Genomic DNA, 21,536 nt, shown 5'->3' on the forward strand with positions numbered 1-21,536 from the left:
CATGAATTTTTATATTTTTATATATATATATATATATATATATTATATACAATATTTTAAAAAGACACTTTAAAAAAGTACCAGTAAATAAAATGAAACTATAAATAAATAATTAATTGGAAAAATATAACATAAGAAAAGTTTTGTATATATTCACCGAAACATCACATTTGAGCAATTAAAAAAAAATTTAAAAAAAAGTGAATAGAAATACAAAGTGAAATAAATGAAGGAAAACGGTAAATCATAGAAGTGAGAATAAATAAAGACTATAATTGTCATAAATTGCTCATTGGCCAAAAGCAGGTTTTTAAAATATCTGGTAAGAGGGTCAGTGTGATGCTTCAGTTTGGCCTTTCAGCACTGTTCAGGATGTCAAGTACTCTATCCCACTGATTCTTTTTCCACATAAAAGTAGTTAACGTGGAACAGAACCTAAAAAGGTTCCTGGAACAACAGCCTATAAACTATATTCACAGCAGTTTCCATGTTTTAAAAAATTCTTAGGTTCCCGAATAGGTTCCTACACATAAGGAAGGAAAGGCTCACCTGTCACGGTTTTTAGTAAGTAAGTTGCGCTCGATACCCTCCATGAGATTTTCGAAGCATAAGTGCATGGCCTGCTGTTTCTCTGGAGGCTGACTGTTCACAATGCTGTTTCTTAAATCTGCAAAATACTAAAGAGACACACACACACACACGTTTAGAAGAGATTTTTAGTGCATCACAGTGTTTTATTACAGCTTTCCATTTTCAAAGAAGAAGTTAAAAGAAACATTAATGCCATATAACAGTGCAGTGACAGTGTGAGCATTTTGTTATTGGTAGAAGGAAACTATTAAAATCTACTTTACACAAAGCAGAATGTGGTACACTAACGATTTATAGGCTGAAATCTGAAATACTATATGGAGTGTCTGCCAGTCCCTGGGCAAGTTCTTACTATAACCAAATGACAGTATTAGCAAGAGCGCATTAATATAAACTTGAGACTTGGCTCACAACACTGACAACCAACTTCCTGAATTGTTTCTTGTTTCCAGCTGACTGTGAAATTTGGCTGCCACATGCTATCTTATTTAACTCAGAGACGTCTGTAAGTAAGAAGTTAACATGTAATATATTGAGAGGGCTTTTGGTCTTCAAGTGTATGATTGACAAGATGGATGTATTCACACTTGTATGATCACTTGTAAATTTTAAAATTGCAAAAAATCAGGTTATTCTTACTTTCTCGTTTAGTAAGATGAGGCCGAGCAGAGGCCGAGACATGGACCACTGATTCCTGCAGTCTTCAAAAATGATGATATTTAGTACAGTGGAGAGCATCTGCAGGAGACAGAGAGGGGAAGAAATATTCAGAAACAAGTATTTTAGACAATTTAGTTAACTCAAGACAATTAAAAACAAACAAACAAACAAACAAAAACAAAAAAGTCAGGAATACCCATAAAATATACTTTAAACATGAAGGAAGCTACTGAAGAAACACTATTTCAGAAATTTGAACTTGCTGTGACCTTGGACCTGTTTGGATCAAATCCAAAATCTAATCAATTCATCTCCTGGTTACAATGATATATAAATATAAATCCTACAAACATTCAACCACTCGGTCTACATATCACACTAACAAGCATCTTGGATAGACACGCTGATGGACCGATGGCAAAAATCACATCTAAAAAGTAACATCTGTATATGATGAACAGGAAGGAAGCTATTAAAGCAAAACAAGTAAAACAATTTCAGACATTTAACCTTGCTGTGACCTTGACCCTGTTTGGGTCATTTTCAAAATCAAATTCTCTCACTAACGAGAATCTCAGACAGACGGACAGACAACCCAAAAACATAATGCTTCCAACGTTTAATGGCAGAGGCATAAAAGCAGCATTTTTAATGATGACAATTGTCTGATCCTTGTTAAAAGGGACTTTTAATAAGTCTTTTCTGAGAAAACCTTTTTTTCCTGACTGTACAGAGATTTTACAGCTGCTGCTGAGCCAGCATTCCTCCTCAGTATTGAAACACAGGGGGCGTGACACTATTTTGAAGTGTCTTTGTGTGTGTTGAATATTGCACTATGCTGCATTACTGATAACTGGCACATGTCTAGGACAAGTGAGTGAGTCAAGCTGTTTTGAGTCAATAAATAATAAACAGAATAACCAATATTAATGAACAGAATAAAAGGCAGTGCGCACTGACCTGCTGGATCATCTCTGGGTGCTGTTGCATGATGTGGAAGAAGCGGTCGCTCTCCTGAGCCATGGGAGCCGCTCTCTTCTTGGTGCTACGTGACAGCTGCTTGAACAAATACGTCACTATGTGATCGAGGCTCGAACAGCAGCCTGTACACACCATTGTATCTGCCAGAGAGGAGGAAAGGGAAAGTCTGATTAAAAAAAGTTCATACAGATCATACTGAGCAGCTTAATCTATTTACATTAAACATGAGACAACTTTAAACAGTTCTACAACAATCTTAATCATTGTTTTATAATTTTACTACAGCAGCATCTCATGAATAAGGATAACAGAAGACAAAGAAATTAAAATGGTTAAAATAGCTCAGTAGGATCAACATGACGTCTTAGGACTATGTCATTCCAGATCAAACATGCTTCCTTCATACTATAATAAATGCTTAATCTGTTCTTATTGTTTATGCCATTATCATGATGTTATATTTTACAAACAGCACTCCCAGAGCAGGGGTATAAACAATTTTTTGGAAAGGTCTGTGATTACAGTATTTTGCAATTTAAATATAGCAATTTATACCAATTTTGACTGGCTAGAACATGTTGATTAATTTTTTTTATTACAGCAGCTCTGGCAGCATTTCCATTATATTAATGTGCTCATTATCATATTTATAGTAACAGAGGGACATAAAAAAATTAACAGCTTTAAAAACATGTTCAATCGTTGATATGGTTTTCTATGAGGAGACATTTAGCATTTTTGGAAGGAGTCTCCAGTGTCAGCACTTTGCAATAGATCGAGCTGTAACTTTCTGTAACAGGACAAGCTGCATTTTTGTCTTTTTAACTCCAAGAGAGAGAGAGAGAAGAAAAGAGAAGATGGTGAGGAGATGACTGCTTGTAGCTGCTATAACATAAGCGAGAACAGCAACTAACCTTCACAGACATTCCCACAAAACTCAGTGTAACTATGAATATATGATTTGTTGCTCATTGATAAATAGAAATTGTTGGTGTTGGCAAACTTTTGTGGTATAGGAGGAATAAACCACTTTGGGACCTGCTGTTATAGAAAAATAATGAACTTTGGGGTGGTATCAGTAGCTTCATGTCGGGTATCCTGATGTTGATTACTTTCCTACAGCAGCATGTCCCTATTATGTTATGTTTTATTCCTTACATATCACATAACCAATTTTCAGGAAATGCCTAAGAGAATGCCTAAGGATCAGGCCTGGTAAAACCTGCTACCTAAATCTAAGCATGCAAAAGATTTCTGCTGATAAATACATTTCTGATAAACAGTAAAGAACACATTAGCTAAGAAACAGGGAGTTCTGTCTATTTTTTCCAAACAGTAAACACAACAATGGGACGATTTCGGAAAGTCAAAAATGTAATATATATAGTATTTTTTTCCTCTCACCGAGAGCTGTGAGTCCTTCTGAAATGGATGACAGAATGTACAGGACAACGTGAGGTTCGAGGCTGGCGATAAAGTTCATATGATCCTGCGTCAGCACCTCCAGCAGAGAGTAATATGACTGACTGAGCTTTGGATAGTCCTGCAAAAATAAATAAATACATAACGCTAGCAAGAAAAACAGAGCAAACATTATCAGATAAAAACAGCAAAAAAATCCAGCAGTTTTACTTGATCACCACAGACCAGCTTTAATCTCACCATTACCATTACTCCAGCAGATCATAAAAATCATAAAATTAAGTTCTCAAAATGGCAGCAATCTTGCAAAAATTCATTTTGTCAATTTTACTTTACAGTGAAGCAGGTTTATAGAACACGCTCCTCATAATTATTTCAGTTGATTCTCTTTTTTTGTGTTGACTTCAATACAGTCATGATTGCCATCAGTAGCTCTCACCAGTAGGTCGCTGTGTGGGATGGACAGCAGCAGTTTAATGAAGGTTTGGAGTGCGTTATCAAGTGCATCGTCGCCGTAGAGACGGAAAACGCCAAAGTTGACGTAGTTTCCACTGAGCACGGCTTTCAGCATGGAGAAGCAGATGGAAATTCCTTTCAGCTTCAGCGCATAGACCTGTTCCTTCGGCACTTCACCCAGAGTCAGGATACGGTTCCCTACACACAAGAAACAAGAAGAACCATTTATATTTCATTATTCATCAATTTTTTATTCAGTGAATATTTATTATTCAATCATTTTATTCAGACATAACACATGTACACTCCTAACAGTGTGATAATTATGGCCATTTCTTAACGGCCAACACCTGATACTGTTCTGATACAAGCTCTTCTGTGTGTTATCATCTGTTTCAATCAGTTTAATCATAAGTTATTAAGAACACACAGGTGTGTGTGTGTGTGTATATATATATATATATATATATATATATATATATAAAAAGATAGATAGATATAGAGAGAGTCTTGTTTGAGAACCATTTGATTTTTTTTTTTTAAACTTGAAACGATGAAATAAAAAGTGGTATAAATGAATAAATTAGCATTTTAGAACTCCTCCATTTAATTGAATTAAAATTAATGCAGACTGTGTAATTCAGTCACTTGGTCACAAATGGTTTTGAGATTTTTAATATAAAATGCCTTCCATCTCTCAACTTTATTCATTCTCTACTTCTTTCTGCCTTGTGCTGTGATCCATCCATCTGTCTGTCTCCCTAACCATCCATCAACTCCCCATCATCCATCCCACTCATCTCCCTATCCATCCATCTATTTAACCCACTCATCTCCCTATCCATCCATCTATTCAGCCCCCTCATCTCCCTATACAACCATCTATACATCCCACTCATCTCCCTATCCATCCATCTATACATCCCACTCATCTCCCTATCCATCCATCTATTCAGCCCACTCATCTCCCTATACAACCATCTATACATCCCACTCATCTCCCTATCCAACCATCTATACATCCCACTCATCTCCCTATCCATCCATCTATTCAGCCCACTCATCTCCCTATACAACCATCTATTCAGCCCCCTCATCTCCCTATTCAACCATCTATACATCCCACTCATCTCCCTATCCAATCATCTATACATCCCACTCATCTCCCTATACAACCATCTATACATCCCACTCATCTGCCTATACAACCATCTATACATCCCACTCATCTCCCTATTCACCCATCTATACATCCCACTCATCTCCCTATACAACCATCTATACATCTCACTCATCTCCCTATACAACCATCTATACATCCCACTCATCTCCCTATCCAACCATCTATACATCTCACTCATCTCCCTATACAACCATCTATACATCCCACTCATCTGCCTATACAACCATCTATACATCCCACTCATCTCCCTATACAACCATCTATACATCTCACTCATCTCCCTATACAACCATCTATACATCCCACTCATCTCATTATACAGCCATCTATACATCCCACTCATCTCCCTATCCAACCATCTATACATCCCACTCATCTCCCTATACAACCATCTATACATCCCACTCATCTGCCTATACAACCATCTATTCAGCCCACTCATCTCCCTATCCAACCATCTGTACATCCCACTCATCTCCCTATCCAACCATCTGTACATCCCACTCATCTCCCTATACAACCATCTATTCAGCCCACTCATCTCCCTATACAACCATCTATTCAGCCCACTCATCTACTTATACAACCATCTGTACATCCCACTCATCTCCCTATACAACCATCTATTCAGCCCACTCATCTACTTATACAACCATCTATACATCTCACTCATCTCCCTATACAACCATCTGTACATCCCACTCATCTCACTATACAACCATCTATACATCCCCCCTCATCTCCCTATCCAATCATCTGTACATCCCACTCATCTCCCTATCAAACCATCTGTACATCCCACTCATCTCCCTATCCAATCATCTATATATCTCACTCATCTCCTTATACAACCATCTATACATCCCACTCATCTCCCTATCCAACCATCTGTACATCCCACTCATCTCCCTATCCAACCATCTATTCAGCCCACTCATCTCCCTGTCCACCCATCTATACATCCTACTCATCTCCCTGTCCACCCCTCTATACATCCCACTCATCTCCCTGTCCAGCCATCTATACATCCCACTCATCTCCACATCCATTCATCTTCCCATTCTATTCACCTATCCTTTCCACTCATTTCCCTATCTATTCCACTCATCTCCCCACCCATCCTTCCAATTCATGCCATTCATCTCCCCATCCTTCCATCATTTTCATGCATCTACCCATCCACCCATTCCACCCATCTCCCCATCCATCTCCATATCCATCTATCCATCCATCCAACTCATCATCCCATCCATCACCTTATCATGCATCCATCCATTTACCAATTCATCCATCTTTGTGTCATTAATTTGTCACCCTTACCAACCACCTTCCACCCAAGTGGCTATCATCCATTCATCCTTCCATCCATTTTATATTAGCCCTATCTTCTGAATATTGAAAAGTGCTCCCATTGGAAAGCTTCTGAGAGGCTGAGCTTCTACAGACTCTCATTAAGCTCTGCTAATGCTCATCCAAACTTACCGTACGTCGTTATCATCTTGCTCGTTTCTCGAAACAGCAGTATCCCATTTGGCGAGGACACATCGAATTGTAACCTCTGAGACCTGGCAAGAAAATAAGCTCAGAAGAATTATTACTTATACTAAAAACACATTACAGACATACAAGATTGTTAAATCAAAGAGAGGAATACAAGTGACAGAAATAGAATGATAGAATTTCACCTGTAATTCAGAAACACAACATTACCTGTTATGTACGAGCTCAGCCATGAGTTTGAGCACAGGTGTTGTGCAGGCTGGAACGTGATACCACAGCTCTATAGCTCGCTGTAGGATTGGGATGTACGATGGGTAGCTGTTCCATTTCAGTTAAGAACACAAAAACTTCAACAACAGAGTAGGTAGTGCTATTTGATTTATTCCGGTGGGGAAAAAAAAACAGCTCAGGGGTTAAAGAATCAGCCTGAAAGGATACATCCAGTCAAAGAGCATCATAAAGCTGGTTTTGGCATTAAAGGCAAAAGCGATGCCTCTCAGATCCCTCACCAAACCCACCAACGTCCTCTGGAAAGGGAAAAAAAAAAAAAAAACAACTTTCCTTTTATAAAACATTCTTCCTCATCTGCTTCACAAAATGCTTCTTAGGACCAAAAGTGTTTAGTAGATTTGCAAACATTCTAAGTACAGAAAGGTCATTCCTAAGTGCAGGTTCAATACTTGCATTTTTGCTTTTATTTATACGTACCAAGGGTGTAATGCAAAGACATTATCTGTATCTGTTTAGTGCTCAAAATATTCCTATCTGTAGCAGCAATCGGAGTTAAGCCTAAAGTGGGCGTGGCCTAAACCTAAATGGGTTTAGCGTTTTTCCCCCCCTGACTTTTCTTTTAACACCCACCCTCATGAATGTAACAATCTCCCACTTGCGTGACTTTTTTGTTGTGCCCTGAAGCACAACTCTAGTCTCATCCAGATGAGCACTGGTGTGATAGCCACCACATGATATATCATGTGATGCCTTCACAAGACTCGTGTGTACTTGACTCAAGCTCACCTTAGCTTCCTGCTCGTTGAAGGTGTTAGTGCTGAACATCTGAGCGACGGCTTCAAACGCGCCAGTCAGAGGAAGCATAAACTGCTCAAACTGGTCCTCATCCTCGCCTGTACACACCCCAGCAGACACCCCAGCAGACACCCCAGCAGACACCCCAGCAGACACCCCAGCAGACACCCCAGCAGAGATATGTTTAGGCAATTAAAAAAAAAAACTGGCTCTGAAAGTCAATCATTATTATTGAAGTTTTTAGGTTATTTTTTAGCTAATACAGAGACAGAGAGAATCATACCCAGATCTACCATGAGCAGTCGTCCCAGTGCCGTGTAAAATGTGGTTCTGCATCTCATATCACTCAGATTGGACTGATTGTTCACACCCAGGAAGGAGAAGTGTTCACTCTGTCCAAAAAAGAACCACATGAGAATCTCCACTACATCAACATGCATCAGACACACACTATGTAACAGCATGTACACTTGCTTTCCTGGGTATAGCTTAATAGTCTATAATGAAAAGGACGTACTGTGTGGTTGTTGAGCATGAACTGGACGGCGCTGAGCTTCACCAGTTTCCTCACACTGCTGTAGGTGCACCACAGAGGTTAAGGAAACTCACAATAACACAAAAACTGAGGGGGTTTATACAGATGGCTGCAAAGTGAGAACGCTTATATGACATTTCATTTAGATAATCCTCATAGTTAAAGAATTAACTGAACACAAAGACAGTCCATAATTTAGCTCTGTGATGGATCCTGATGTGAAGCAGCAGACGAACAGCAACACACTCGCATTCCTACCTCATTCTCAAGGACATGTATGTTGGAGGCTCAACATAAACTAGGCATAATAATAAACAGACTAAATAATCAGGTTATTTAATGAAAAATGTAGAATCGTTTATGTTAAAGTTTCCTGTAAGGAGACGTTTAGCAGTTTTGGAAGGAGTCTCCAGTGTCAGTGCTTTGTAGCTCTAGACACGGAAAAGGCTTTTTTTCGTTTTATTATCTTCAAGAGAAAGTAATAGAATGACTGTTTATAGCTGCTATAACATAAGTGATAACAGGAACTCCCTGATTAAAACACTACAGATGAACTTAACTCAGGTGTTCCACAACATTAAACTGATAAATTACATTTCATTCTTTAATTAATAAATCATTATAATACCTGGCAAATGTGGCATGGTACAATATGAATAAAATTCCAGACATGCTGATATAAGAAAATAATCAACTTTTTTTCATTAATTAATGTACTTGTACTTGAAACTGTAAAGTTTGCAAATTTACTCAGTTAAATTTTAATTAGACAAAATCCATTTCTAGCAAAAGTAATGATTAGCAGTGACTTTTTTTTTTTTGTGACATTTTTGTGCTTGACCAGGCCATCAGCACTTTATCGCCTGCAAAGGTGTGTTTGGAGGTAGACTTTATTAAAAAAAATAAATAAATAAATAAATTGTAAAAATTTGACAGCTCTGAAATGTGTACAGGAAGGATATCCGATGGAGAGATCGTTGAGAAGCTGTAGTGTTTTGGATGTGATGGGTTCGCACTGTCCCCAGTACTTCAGATTAGTGATTCTAAAACACAACACACAAAGCACATTTAAGCAAAAATATCCAAATATAACTTTATACTAGCTGTAGATTCAGTGTTTAATGTCATTTATGAGGTTCCCAGTTAATCAGTAATAACAGTGTCTGATCTTAAACACAGATCAGACTTATTTTTTTTTTTATTTATCTCCATCCCATATAAAAGTCGTTACTGAAAAATAGCGGAGTGACTAATGTTTATATTCACTGCGCTGTAATGGTTGTCATGTGATCATTGCGTAACTCACATTTTGCCGATAAACACACTGAGCACCATCGTCTCATCATTGAGTCCCAGCACCTCTGAAAGCCGCCGGTACAGCTAAGGAAAACACACACACAAACACACAACCACACACAAGTTAGTTCATGGAGCTGAATGCTACTTTCAGGTATTATTATTCAGGAGATAACCTGAATTCTTTAACCTCAGGATGAGTTTTAGATGCTATCCAAACCTACTGAAAGTAGGTAGTGCCTCCTGCCTAATTTTAATATTTGAATATTCATAGGAGTTAATGAGCCACTAGGAGAGGGGAAAAAAAATCCTATTTAATGTGGTGTAACCCTGTTAATTTCCACTGCAATTAAACGTCTCTCCTGTCAGACGTAATATGAAAGCATCATTATTGTTACCACCCCAAGAAGAGCATGTCCTGAATGGTTTTATTCCTCTTATCAAAAGCAATTTGCTGTATTAGTAACAATTACACTTTCTTTGCACAGAGCGGCACATTGTGCTTGTATCCAATTATAGAGATGTTGTATAACAGCTGCAAGTCACTGATATAGGAGACTTCCTAAATGTTAAACAAATTAAAGTAGAATGTTTGCCATACAAGTCCCTATAAAAGAGCTGTTACTTCAGAAATAATAAAATATTAAAACAAGTGCATTAATATAAACTTGTGATTTGTCTGGCAGCCGAGACTAATGTCAGAGCTGCTATAAAATTCATCAGTACCTCCTGACCAATCAGAATAGAGAATTCTAACACTACAGTGGTGTAAAACCAATCAGCGCACGTGCACACACACACACAATATGAACTGGGTAAAGGCAAGTGGAATAAACACCATTAAGGATTTAGTCATAATTACCTTAGAGGATTTTTGCACCTGGTCTCCAATGTAGATTTTGCGGAATTGTTCGAAAAAGCTGAGCATGGCCAGCTCCAGCTTCTCGTTCCCGGCCTGTGCGAGCCGAGAATCTGTCAGGTTCATCAGTTGCAAAACACTAAAATACAATACAAAATCCGAGTGTGTGAGTCATTTGAACGTCAACAATTTTTTTTTTTTTAAATTATCACCACCACTGAGCATGTACATGTAACAATAAAGACTTATGAAAAAAACATGCAATAAATAAATTCTCACCGGCACACAAGTTCTCCATCCATGGCGTCCTGCTCGTCTGTGCTGGCGAAGGAAACCCTGCCCCCGATAACGGCCCCGATAATGTACACCAGCCACGTTAAACGACCTGAACACACAACAATAACATTTTTCTTACAATTACTACCAACAATAATAAGATTCTCTTTTTAGATTGCAGCCAGCAAGTGTATGAAGGTGTAACATGGGCGTGTCCAGGGCTCACCCTCCTGCACGGCAGCATCCATGGTGCTGGAGTTTGATTGGAGGAGCTCTTGGTAGGATTGAGCTGATTGGTCGAACAACTGGACGAGCAAGGCGCAGGTTTTCTCGTACTCGCAGCGGCCGATGGTGGAAAGCTGATCCAGCTGCTGCTGCACCAAACCAGCGTCATCCAGAGGGTCCTCCATCCCGTCCCTCAACACACACACACACACACACACACACAAACACACAAACACACAAACACACACTTAACTAACACAGCAGTACATCTGAAGGAATCTTCAACATCACTGCTAAATTAACACTTTCCACCTCTCATTGGATCCATTTACATTATGCTTTCTCAAAATCAGTGCAGAGGTACAACGGCAGAACAATCCTAAACATACTTTTTCTGATTTTACAATTTACACATCAACATTTTTTTGTGTTTACATTAAAGATTTATTTAGTGACAATGCATCTGACAGTTTTGTTCATCTGCATAGAAAATATGGTCTTCCATATAACCATTTCTTTAGATGTCTTCACATCTTCTAGACTGTTGCTTTGTTAAAACACATTTTCCTACCTTTCCCACTCTCCCAGCTCCTATAGCCTGGGAAAAGCTCACCCTCATGTTTGTTAATAAAGGTCTGATCTCAGTGCTATATTCTCAATTTACGTCTGCAATGATCGTGATTTAATGAAAAATAAAGTCAAATGGAAAATTGGGTATTAAACTTGCAGATGTTTATTAAGAGTAAGAGTATTAGAAAGTACTAGAAACTAGGACTTATTCAGTTTAAAGATGTACATTGTGTTCATTTAAGCAAAGCCATGCTTGCGGACACATATCCAAGTGCAGACGCCAGCTGCAACAGATGTGCCATTACTCCAGCTACTTTAACAAATGCTTTTTGGTCTTGTCCCCATCCTGAAAATTACTGGACAACAGTTTTTAAAAACTGTTTCAAAGGTACTTGGTATTTCCTTAAGGCCATGCCCCCAAATTGCAGTATTTGGTACACCAAACGATTCTTTAATTTTAAATGCTAATCAGTCTGACATTATTGCCTTCATGTCACTTATAGCCCGTAGAAGAATTTTTTTGTGCCAATCTACTGTCTGCAGGACATTTCAGCCTGGTTGGAAGACGGAATGTTTTTTCTAAATTAGAAAAAAAATAAGTTTTCCTTGAGGGGAATTTTGAGAAAACAAAATTTCCTAGAAATGGCAACCTTTCATGCCATACAAGCCTTAAAGAACTGCCTAAAAGATTATGTTGCACATTTCACCTGACTTATTTTATTTTTTATTCTGTTCCCCTTTTCCTTGTTTGAGATTGTCAGTGTTAATGTTACAGGTAACGTGCACTTGTTTTAGAGGTGTACATGTACATGTGTGGGCCTGTGTATTCAGGGATCATGGAAATATGGCCACTTCTATTGCAAGTGTATTTATGGTTGTATAATAGAATATAGTATATAGTATGAAAATAACTGATCAGGCTGTGTTAGGGAGGGACGTTTTTGTTTTCTAAGGGACTGGGGGTGGTTGAGTAAGGGATTAAGTTTATACAAAAATTGGAACAAAACCTATTTTATTGTGTAACGTGAGTTTCTGTGGTTTCTGTATAATTTCAATCCTTCAAAACAAAGATTAAAAAAACAAAAACTCTTATTTAGTGTGTGTTTTTACCTCAGGATGATGTGCACGGACTCCAGACGGGACGTGATGTAAGCTTTGGTCACTTCAGGTGTGAACGTCTCCAGCATGTGTGGCTCTGTGGCTTTAACATAGGGCACGGATGCGGCTAAGCGCTGCCACAGACTCAACAGGTAGTGAACACTGTTGGGCGCAAACTCCCAGTGCTACAAACAGAAACACACAAATCAAAAATCAGTCTACACACACAATGCTCCATCAGTCTCGAACTTGTCTGTGATGATACCATGATGAGAAAATCTGAAGCAGTCATGTATCGCTAAAGTGAAGTCTAAACAGATATAATAATTATGTACTGTAATTTAAGTTTATCTGAGTTTAAGAATGATCGTAAATTCTAGAAGTGGGCGATATGACAAAAAATATCATATGATGATATTTGAAGACATTTCTGCTGTTACCTGTTTATTGTTACCTCTTTATTGTGATCAGAATCACAATAAATAGGTAATAAATAGTCAGCGAAACAAGTGCAGCATTAAAAAAAAAAATCGGAAATTCTGAGTTATTAATTTTTTATTTACAAAAAAAACTTTTTATCTACAAAAAATAATTAACACTGAAAAAGTTATAATAATGTAGTTTCAACTGGATTTGCATATTTGAGTTATTACTTATTTTATTATTTTATGAAAATGTACAAATAACTGAGTAAATATCTATGTTGAGAAGTGTGTGTGTGTGTGTAAAACTATATTCAAATGATACTGGTTACATTTTTAGTAACTTAAACATAGTGGCAATTTTGTTATATTTTAATATGATCCATATGTTCAAACTGTTAAGTGACTCATTTTACGTTTGGCTTGCACTGTTGCCTTGTATTTGTGTGTGTGTGTGTGTGTGTGTGTGTGTATCTCTCCCTGTGTGTATCTCACCTGTAAGCTGGTGACAGTGAAGTTTGCGATAAGTCTGATAACTTCCGGATAATTCTCCACTTTCACCAACTCGCCGAGCTGATAGTTACTCTTCAGCCGGGCCAGCAAGCGGCAAAACTCATGGTAATTATTTGGGTCTGATAAACTCTATTAATACACACACAAATATATAAACGTTATAATAAGAAAGGAAACAAAAACAGAAAGAGAATTCATAGAGAATAATCTGTTACGGATCACTAAATATTGTAAATAGTATTTGTTTGACTGTACAGAAAAAGGAAAAAAAAAAAAAAAAAAAAAAAAGACATGTCTCCTTAAAATTCAGCAAATTCAAAACCAAACAAAAGCTAATGGGAAAAGACAAATGAAAATTCCAAAAAGCAATTTCAGTACATGACTGGAGGAATTGTGAGTAATTACACATGCAAGAAAATCCTGCCATGTGGCTCAACATTCAAATGCTTTGCACACGTTAATCAAATTTAATTAAATAAAAAGGTGGGAACAGAGCAATTTGAACGTTCTGAAAAGGGGCATTAACAGGAGGCCTTCAACAAACATGCCAATAAAACATTCATGGAAAGATGGGAAAACACACACACACACACACACACACACACACACACACACACAGAATGTCATCTGTTTCACACACAGACCTGCGGGTTCTCCAATATTCTCTTAACGCCATCGACTAGATGGGAAAGGAATTTTGCTCGCTCAGCGTTGTTGAACAGCGAACGCCGGACCGATGCGATCTGAACTAAGCATGATAAAACCTGAGAAAGACAAAAATAAAGTTAGCCCAGGACAGTGTAATTAATATTATTGACTGTGTTTACACTTTATCAGGTCCAACTACAATAACAGTCACGTTTCATGCATGAGAGTGTACAGTTACTGACTGTGCCTGGTTTGGTGTTGGGAAGTCAAATTGAAGTAAAGATAACCTACAGATTTGAGTATTTAAATTTACACAGAATGGTGCGAAAAACAAAAAAAACATCCAGTGAGGGGCAGTTCTGCGGGCAGAAGAGCCTTGTTGATGTGAGAGAGGTCAGAGGTGAATGGCCAGACTGGTTCGAGTGGACGAGAAGTCTATGTAACTAAAAATAACCACTCTTTACAACCGTGGTGAGCAGAAAAGCATCTCAGAACTTCAAACACACCAAACCTTCAGAAGGTTTGGCTATAACACTCAAAGACCACACTGGTTTGGGTGGGCACAGATTCACCCAAACTGGACAACTGAAGATTGGAAAAACCTCTCCCTGGCTGATTTTGTTGCACGGTATCAATGCAAAGGCATGCAACAAAATCAGACGCCACAGATTTCTCCACTTGATATGAAGGTTCTGCCTGCTAGTGGTTCAGCTCAGCAGTGAAACGGACGTCTGTGGTACGAGTGCAGTCTCTACTGTACACCTACAAGGGCCACTGACAATGTAGCCTGATATGCTCATATCAGAGTCACACACACTACCATGTCAGTGCCACTGCTATACTGAGAATGCTCCACCACCCAAATGATATCTAGTCAGAGATATGACTGTTTCCACTGATAGACAGAAAAAAAAATAGTGAGAAACTCTGAAAGTGACCTACATAGATTGTGGACCTGAAACGGTGAGGTGTGTGTGCTGTCTTTCACTTACCAGGGGAGAGAGGGATGGAGGGATGGAATGGTACAGATCGAAAAACAGCTGCAGTGTCGACGAGTCCAGGAAGGCTGAAAACAAACAAACAAACAAACAAATAAATAAATAAATGTTATTTTCTTTTGTTTAACAATTCTGAATCAGAATTTTGGTCTTTGGAAATTGCTTTATTAATGTATTATTATATTGTACATATATTGGTTACTATTGAAATATATTAAAGGATACTGGTTAAAGCTGATTTTCATATGACAGTAAGTTTTATTCCTCTTATATCAAATAAATGTGAAACTATTACAATTTTTAATTAAAGAACGATGCAGTGGTTTTTTTTTTTTTTCATCTGTTTATAGTTCGTTTAACTGTCATTGCTGAACATCCGTGAAACAAGCTCGTTCCTGTTAACGTTCATGTCATAGCGTTATAAACTGTATTATTTCTTTCTCTCTTTAAGTAAATAAAACAAACATAGCTTGTCATGTTACAGAGAAACCTCTCTGTCCTGCAGACTCTCCTGTGGTAAATCAGCTTTACCTGACTGTGACAAAGCACTGACACTGGAGACTCCTTCCATAAATGTCTCATTAGAAAAAAAAAATAAAAATTCACCATATCAACAGTTACATGTTTTTTAAATTTGTTTATCACTCTGTGTAAGTTGTTACTACATGAACGATAAGGTATTAGAGCAAGTGCAGTAATATAAACCTGTGATTTGCCTTTGAGCTGGATCTACTTTCAGAGCTACTATTATAGAAAATGAATCAACACCTTCCAACCAATCAGAACTGAGAATTCAGGTAAATAGTTCATTTTTTTAACTATTAAATCAGACCTTTAACAGGATGTTACTGATTCCTGTATTCTGAAATATAAAAAGTTCTCGAGGATGGATAAAGATGGAGGGGTAGAGGTCACCTGATCTCCAGCTGGTGGGGATCTGGACGGTGCACAGGTCGTCTGAGGACTCGTCTGTGGACGTGCCGATGAAGTCGAAGTTGAGGCAGTTGTGAGCGAGTTTCAGGAGCTGCATTAGCAAACCGTGCTGGCCTTCATCGTTCAGGTTCAGGTTCTTTCCTGACGCCTGCAATCACACACATGCGGGTTTACAATCTTACAAAAAAAAAAAAAAAAAAAAGTCCCTTATCCAAATGCGATGTGAAAACTTCAAAACCCAAAAAAAAAAAAATAAAAAAGGGAAAAAAAAAAAAGATTATTCTGATTTGGAAGCACCCTAAAACAACAACAACAACAACAACAATAAAAATAATAAAAACCCTTAATTATAATTATTCAATTACCTTTAATTTAACCATTAAATTGACTTTTAACACAGTGTTGAATCATCCAGTATTTTTCTCTCATTTGTAAAATGGCCTTGTATGTAAGAAAGAAAGAATACATTTTAAAAATATATTTTTTGATTAATATATTTTTAATTATTATAATTCAGAAATGCTGCCATACTTTATAACCCAAAAAACTTGGAATAAATCACAAACTAAATTAGAAGCAGCTGTATAAACTACAACAACCCCGCGATTCGACACAAATACAAAGATTTATACAGTGAAGACACGTTCCTGCTTTTATGGCAGTCCTGCTACTCCAGCTGTTACAGATGTTGGCCCATTTATTAAATACTTTTTACCCCCCCTCTACACAGATAAAATTTTGGGGATGTACTTATAGTCTGGAAAATATGGTACATCAACAGCTTCAGCAAATCTATAGCCACAAAACCTTCAGGTCACTAATCGACTGTAACACACGCAGTTTTTCTATTTGGATGCATTTCGGATGGAACCCACTTATTTTTACATTTTCTCCGTATATGACTTAAAGTAACTGCTTGTTTCAATGACTATCAATGAAATGTGAAACGTTACACAGTATATGAAAATAAAAACATGACGTACACGAATTACAGCACAACAGTTTGCTTTTGTAGATAAGTCCGAGACTTAAGAGTCCATTTTTCTCTTGTGGTTTTGCACCGGAACACAAAGTTTGTGATTTTTTGTGAAGTTTTTACCCTCCTCTTTTATTTATTTACCACTCATAGCCAATGAGCCAATTTATTTTAGCAGTGTTAGAGCATAAGTGTTAGAGTTACAACAACAAAATGGGCTAATTTCCATTTCACTGTCTAAAAGGCAAGTGCAAATAACACAGCTTCTCAAACTCGGTCCTGAACTCAAGCCTGACTGTTTGCTTTGCAAATCCCTGTGGAAACCCTCTCTATTACACAACGATCAGGTGATCTTTACAAATAAAATGCTAATGATATGATGTTCACACACGCTCGAAGATGACAATTGATGTCGGCATAAACATCACAGGCGTCAATAAGCAGGATATTAGTGTTTTATTCATAATCGCTGAGTAGGAAGGGAGGGAAATAATATAAACCTTCTTACTGACTTTCGCAAAATAAGTTTTCATTTAGTATGTAGCTACACGTATTAACACATGACATGCTTCACAGTGGTTCACAGTGTAACGATTAGCATGTGCATGTGCTATTCGTTCCGAATCCCACAACCTGCTGCGCTACACACATCAGCCGAGGTGCGATGCTGGTAGAACAGGTTTCAACTAGTCGGATTTATTAACGAGCACAGAATCAGGAACATGCACATATGTGGACACGTTTAGAAAACCTAGCAAAATAAAGTCCACAGCAAAGCCGCTATACAAGACGTCTGCTAGCACAACACACTGTCACATTGTGGGTAAATAAACTGTGAGAAAATGAAGCCAAGTTTGTGTGATTGTGTGTAACATTCCATCGTCCTATTGCGCCCCATAATTATCGCCAAATGACGATGTTATCGAAGGGGAAAGAAGGGAGCGTGGCCAGACATAGATAAGTCATGTCGTGTACACGTTATATCGTTCCAGTGGAAAAAAATACCAGAAGCTGCTTATGAGTCAGCTGTAGCTTCAATCACTAGCTTAAATGTTAAGTCAGGTTTTTTTTTTTGTTTGTTTGTTTTTTGTTTTTTTGCTTAATTACCAGAATGCCACAAAACTGAAGTCAGGACTATAAATAACGGTAATGAGTTAATAGCTGTAACTAAGCTCATTATACCAATTAAATAAAATTATATAAACTGTTGTGGTAAACAGCAGCAGAAACACTTCTTAAATACTTGCATAGTGAAGTCGCTCTGAAAACATCACTTTTTTAAAAATTTATATCTATATTTATGTTTTGAGAGTGAAGACATTCACGGCTTTATCTGTTCAGCAGCACAGTGCTTTGATTCCCTGCTCCAAAGTCAGACAGCAGGTTATTAAGGTTCATATAGGATACATATAGGTTAATATTAATAATCAGGATTAATTAATAACATAGGATAATATAGATTATTAAGGTTCATACGGGTGACAAGGAAACACATATTACGAGCGACAACACAGTTTATTTTTGTCGATCTAAAAGCTGCAGTCACCATTCTTTCCGACAGACTTAAATCATCCGACTTGATAACCATCGCGATAGTTGGAATCTATCTGCAAGTCCCGATATTATCGTCAATCATCCCAAGCCTACGCTAGACAGACAAAACGAAACACTTTCTGACTTTTTGCCGAGGGCACAAACGTGACATGCGACATTAGAAACCCACGTTAGAAGAGAATAATAAGTCGTATACTTCCCAGTTTCCTTTAATCTGTATTAATTCACTTAACTAGCTAACTAGTTCGTCATACGTTATTATATTAGCTAACACTTTTTAGCCTCTACTTGTCCAATGATATATCTCTGAACAAATACATGATTCACAACACACAATTCATTTTTCTAGTTTACTTCCGAGTATAATAAACTAGCCTCATGTCCCATTTGCGAGACACACCCTTGTTTTTGGATCATTTTTGCAGGAGCATTGTACCAGTCGTCTTTAGAGCATTGTAAATCCAAATGTCTGAGATTGTGGATCTTCACCTGTTTGAGGAGATTACAGGAAAGTGTGAAGATGTCGAACAGAGAAGAATCTCTGAATGATGATGCAATCTTCCTGTGTTTTGTAAGCGGATGTGTCGTATCAGCCTAGACAAAGGAAAAGACGAACCGTGAGAATGACAGCAGCGACTTTCACACAAATGAAATATTCTCATTACACAATTCAGGACATTTTTAAAAATATAGAGGCATAACTGGGGTTGTGAGTTTGCAAAGCTGCCATATTAAAGGCAAAGCTCAAATATTTTACTTTGGAAGCTGTAAAACATTTGAAATTATTATTTGCTCTTTAGTTCTTAAAATATTAACAATAACACTTCATTGTTAATTTTAGTCACGTATTGATTTTCTTAATGTTTGAAAATATTTATTTTATTTTACATTTGTATAACTATTTGTTTTATAAATATAAGAAGTTGTTTATTAATTTATTATATATTTTCATTGTTTTATTCTTATTTTATTTACTTAAAAAGTGTGTGTATTCTTAATCTTGTACATGTATGTTAGGAATTTTTTTAATTCGTTCTTTTTTTTTTTTTTAAATACTTAATTTTTCTTTTCGAAATATAATTCTAAGTCATTTTCCTCCAATTTGAGACTTCCTGCTCTACATTTCTGGTATTTTATACACTGATCATCCATAACATTAAAACCACTGATAGGAGAAGTGAGTAACATTGATTATCTCATTACAATGTCACCTGTCTATATTAGGCAGCATGTGAACAGTCAGTTCTCGAAGTTGTGAGCAGAAGGATCTGAGCGACTTTGACAAGGGCTAAATTGTGATGGCTAGACGAATGGGTGAGAGAATCTAAAAAAAAAAAGGCAGGTCTTGTGGGGTGTTCCCAGTATGCAGTGATTAGTAGCTACCAAAAGTGGTCCAAGGAAGGACAACCGGTGAACCAGGCAACAGGGTCATGGGCACCCAAGGCTCAGTAGAAGAGCTACTATAGCACAAATTGCTGAAAAAGTTAATGATGGCTATTATAGAAAAGTGTCAGAACACACAGTGTATGGGGCTGTGCAGCCGCAGACCGGTCAGAGTGCCCATGCCGACCCATGACCACCGCCAAAAGCACCTACAATGGGCACGTGAGCATCAGACATGGACAATGGAGCAATGGAAGAATGTGGCCTGGTCTGATGAATCACGTTTTCTTTTACATCATGTGGACAGTCGGGTACGAGTTGTTTGTTTATGCGGGGAAGAGATGGCACCAGGATGTGCTATGAGAAGAAGGCAAGCCAGCAGGGGCAGTGTGATGCTCTGGGCAATGTTCTGCTGAGAAACCTTGGGTCCTGGCATTCATGTGGATGTTACTTTGACACATGCCACCTACCTAAACATTGCTGCAGACCAAATACACCCCTTCATGACAACAGTATTCCCTAATAGCAGTGGCCTCTTTCAGCAGGATAATGTGCCCTGCTACACTGCAAAAATTGCTCAGGAATGATTTGAGGAACATGACAAAGAGTTCAAGGTGTTGACTCGGCCTCCAATTTCCCCAGATATCAGTCCAATTGAGTATCTGTGGGATGTGCTGGACAAACAAGTCCGATCTATGGAGGCTCCACCTCGCAACTTACAGGACTTAAAGGCTCTGCTGATAACGTCTTGGTGCCAGATATCACAGCACACCTTCAGAGGTCTTGTGGAGCTACACAATATTAGGCATGTAGTTTTAGTGTTATGGCTGATCAGTGTATGTATTTATGTATATATAAATTATATTTATATATATATATATATAATTAGAAAGATAAATAGATACTGTATAATAACTATTGCTTTCAAATATCACCCATAAAGTGGATGCAATTTTGTACGTTAGATTTAGTTTTTGTATTCATATTTGTGTTGCAATGTGCAATTTTACACTTTCCTTTAAGCACTTATATACTGTCTTATTACACAAACACATACTATACACATACTGTCTTAGTACATTATTATTTAATGTATTTTTGTTATTAATTCCCCAATTTGGTCCCTTATTTAAATATGTTTTCAAATTTTCTTAGTCCTTGTTATTTATTTTAAAAACTACAATGCATCACTGATGTACAATGACATATGGAAGCAAAATGTGATTATCTGCAAACATGTATGTAAGAATTTAAAAAAACATTTTGATAACTAAACTAAACTGTAACTAAACATGTGGCTGATGTAAACATCTCATATGAGCACACACCTAGCCGCTCCTATACCAGTAGTTGAATAGTTTAAGGCAGGAGAAAGGGAAGAGTGATTTTTCTTGATTGATAAGGAATTTGAGAAGGTATGCGAGTCTTACC

At 37.5% G+C, this 21,536-nt stretch overlaps 1 protein-coding gene across 1 annotated transcript in view; it reads right to left on the reverse strand.

The window, feature by feature from the left end:
• Nucleotides 1-21,536, reverse strand: part of xpo7 (exportin 7) — a 35,931-nt gene that overhangs the window by 2,389 nt on the left and 12,006 nt on the right. The window contains 22 exon segments of the mRNA XM_034312586.2: nt 550-677; nt 1,231-1,329; nt 2,212-2,372; nt 3,637-3,775; nt 4,094-4,308; nt 6,776-6,858; nt 7,004-7,111; nt 7,232-7,320; nt 7,811-7,917; nt 8,103-8,211; nt 8,337-8,400; nt 9,317-9,397; nt 9,661-9,734; nt 10,513-10,648; nt 10,789-10,894; nt 11,012-11,202; nt 12,691-12,863; nt 13,596-13,742; nt 14,258-14,377; nt 15,254-15,327; nt 16,175-16,340; nt 19,212-19,316. Coding sequence (XP_034168477.1) covers nt 550-677; nt 1,231-1,329; nt 2,212-2,372; nt 3,637-3,775; nt 4,094-4,308; nt 6,776-6,858; nt 7,004-7,111; nt 7,232-7,320; nt 7,811-7,917; nt 8,103-8,211; nt 8,337-8,400; nt 9,317-9,397; nt 9,661-9,734; nt 10,513-10,648; nt 10,789-10,894; nt 11,012-11,202; nt 12,691-12,863; nt 13,596-13,742; nt 14,258-14,377; nt 15,254-15,327; nt 16,175-16,340; nt 19,212-19,316 — 2,675 coding nt within the window.

Source organism: Pangasianodon hypophthalmus, chromosome 17 (genome assembly GCF_027358585.1).
Source record: "Pangasianodon hypophthalmus isolate fPanHyp1 chromosome 17, fPanHyp1.pri, whole genome shotgun sequence".
Taxonomy (NCBI): Eukaryota; Metazoa; Chordata; class Actinopteri; order Siluriformes; family Pangasiidae; genus Pangasianodon; species Pangasianodon hypophthalmus.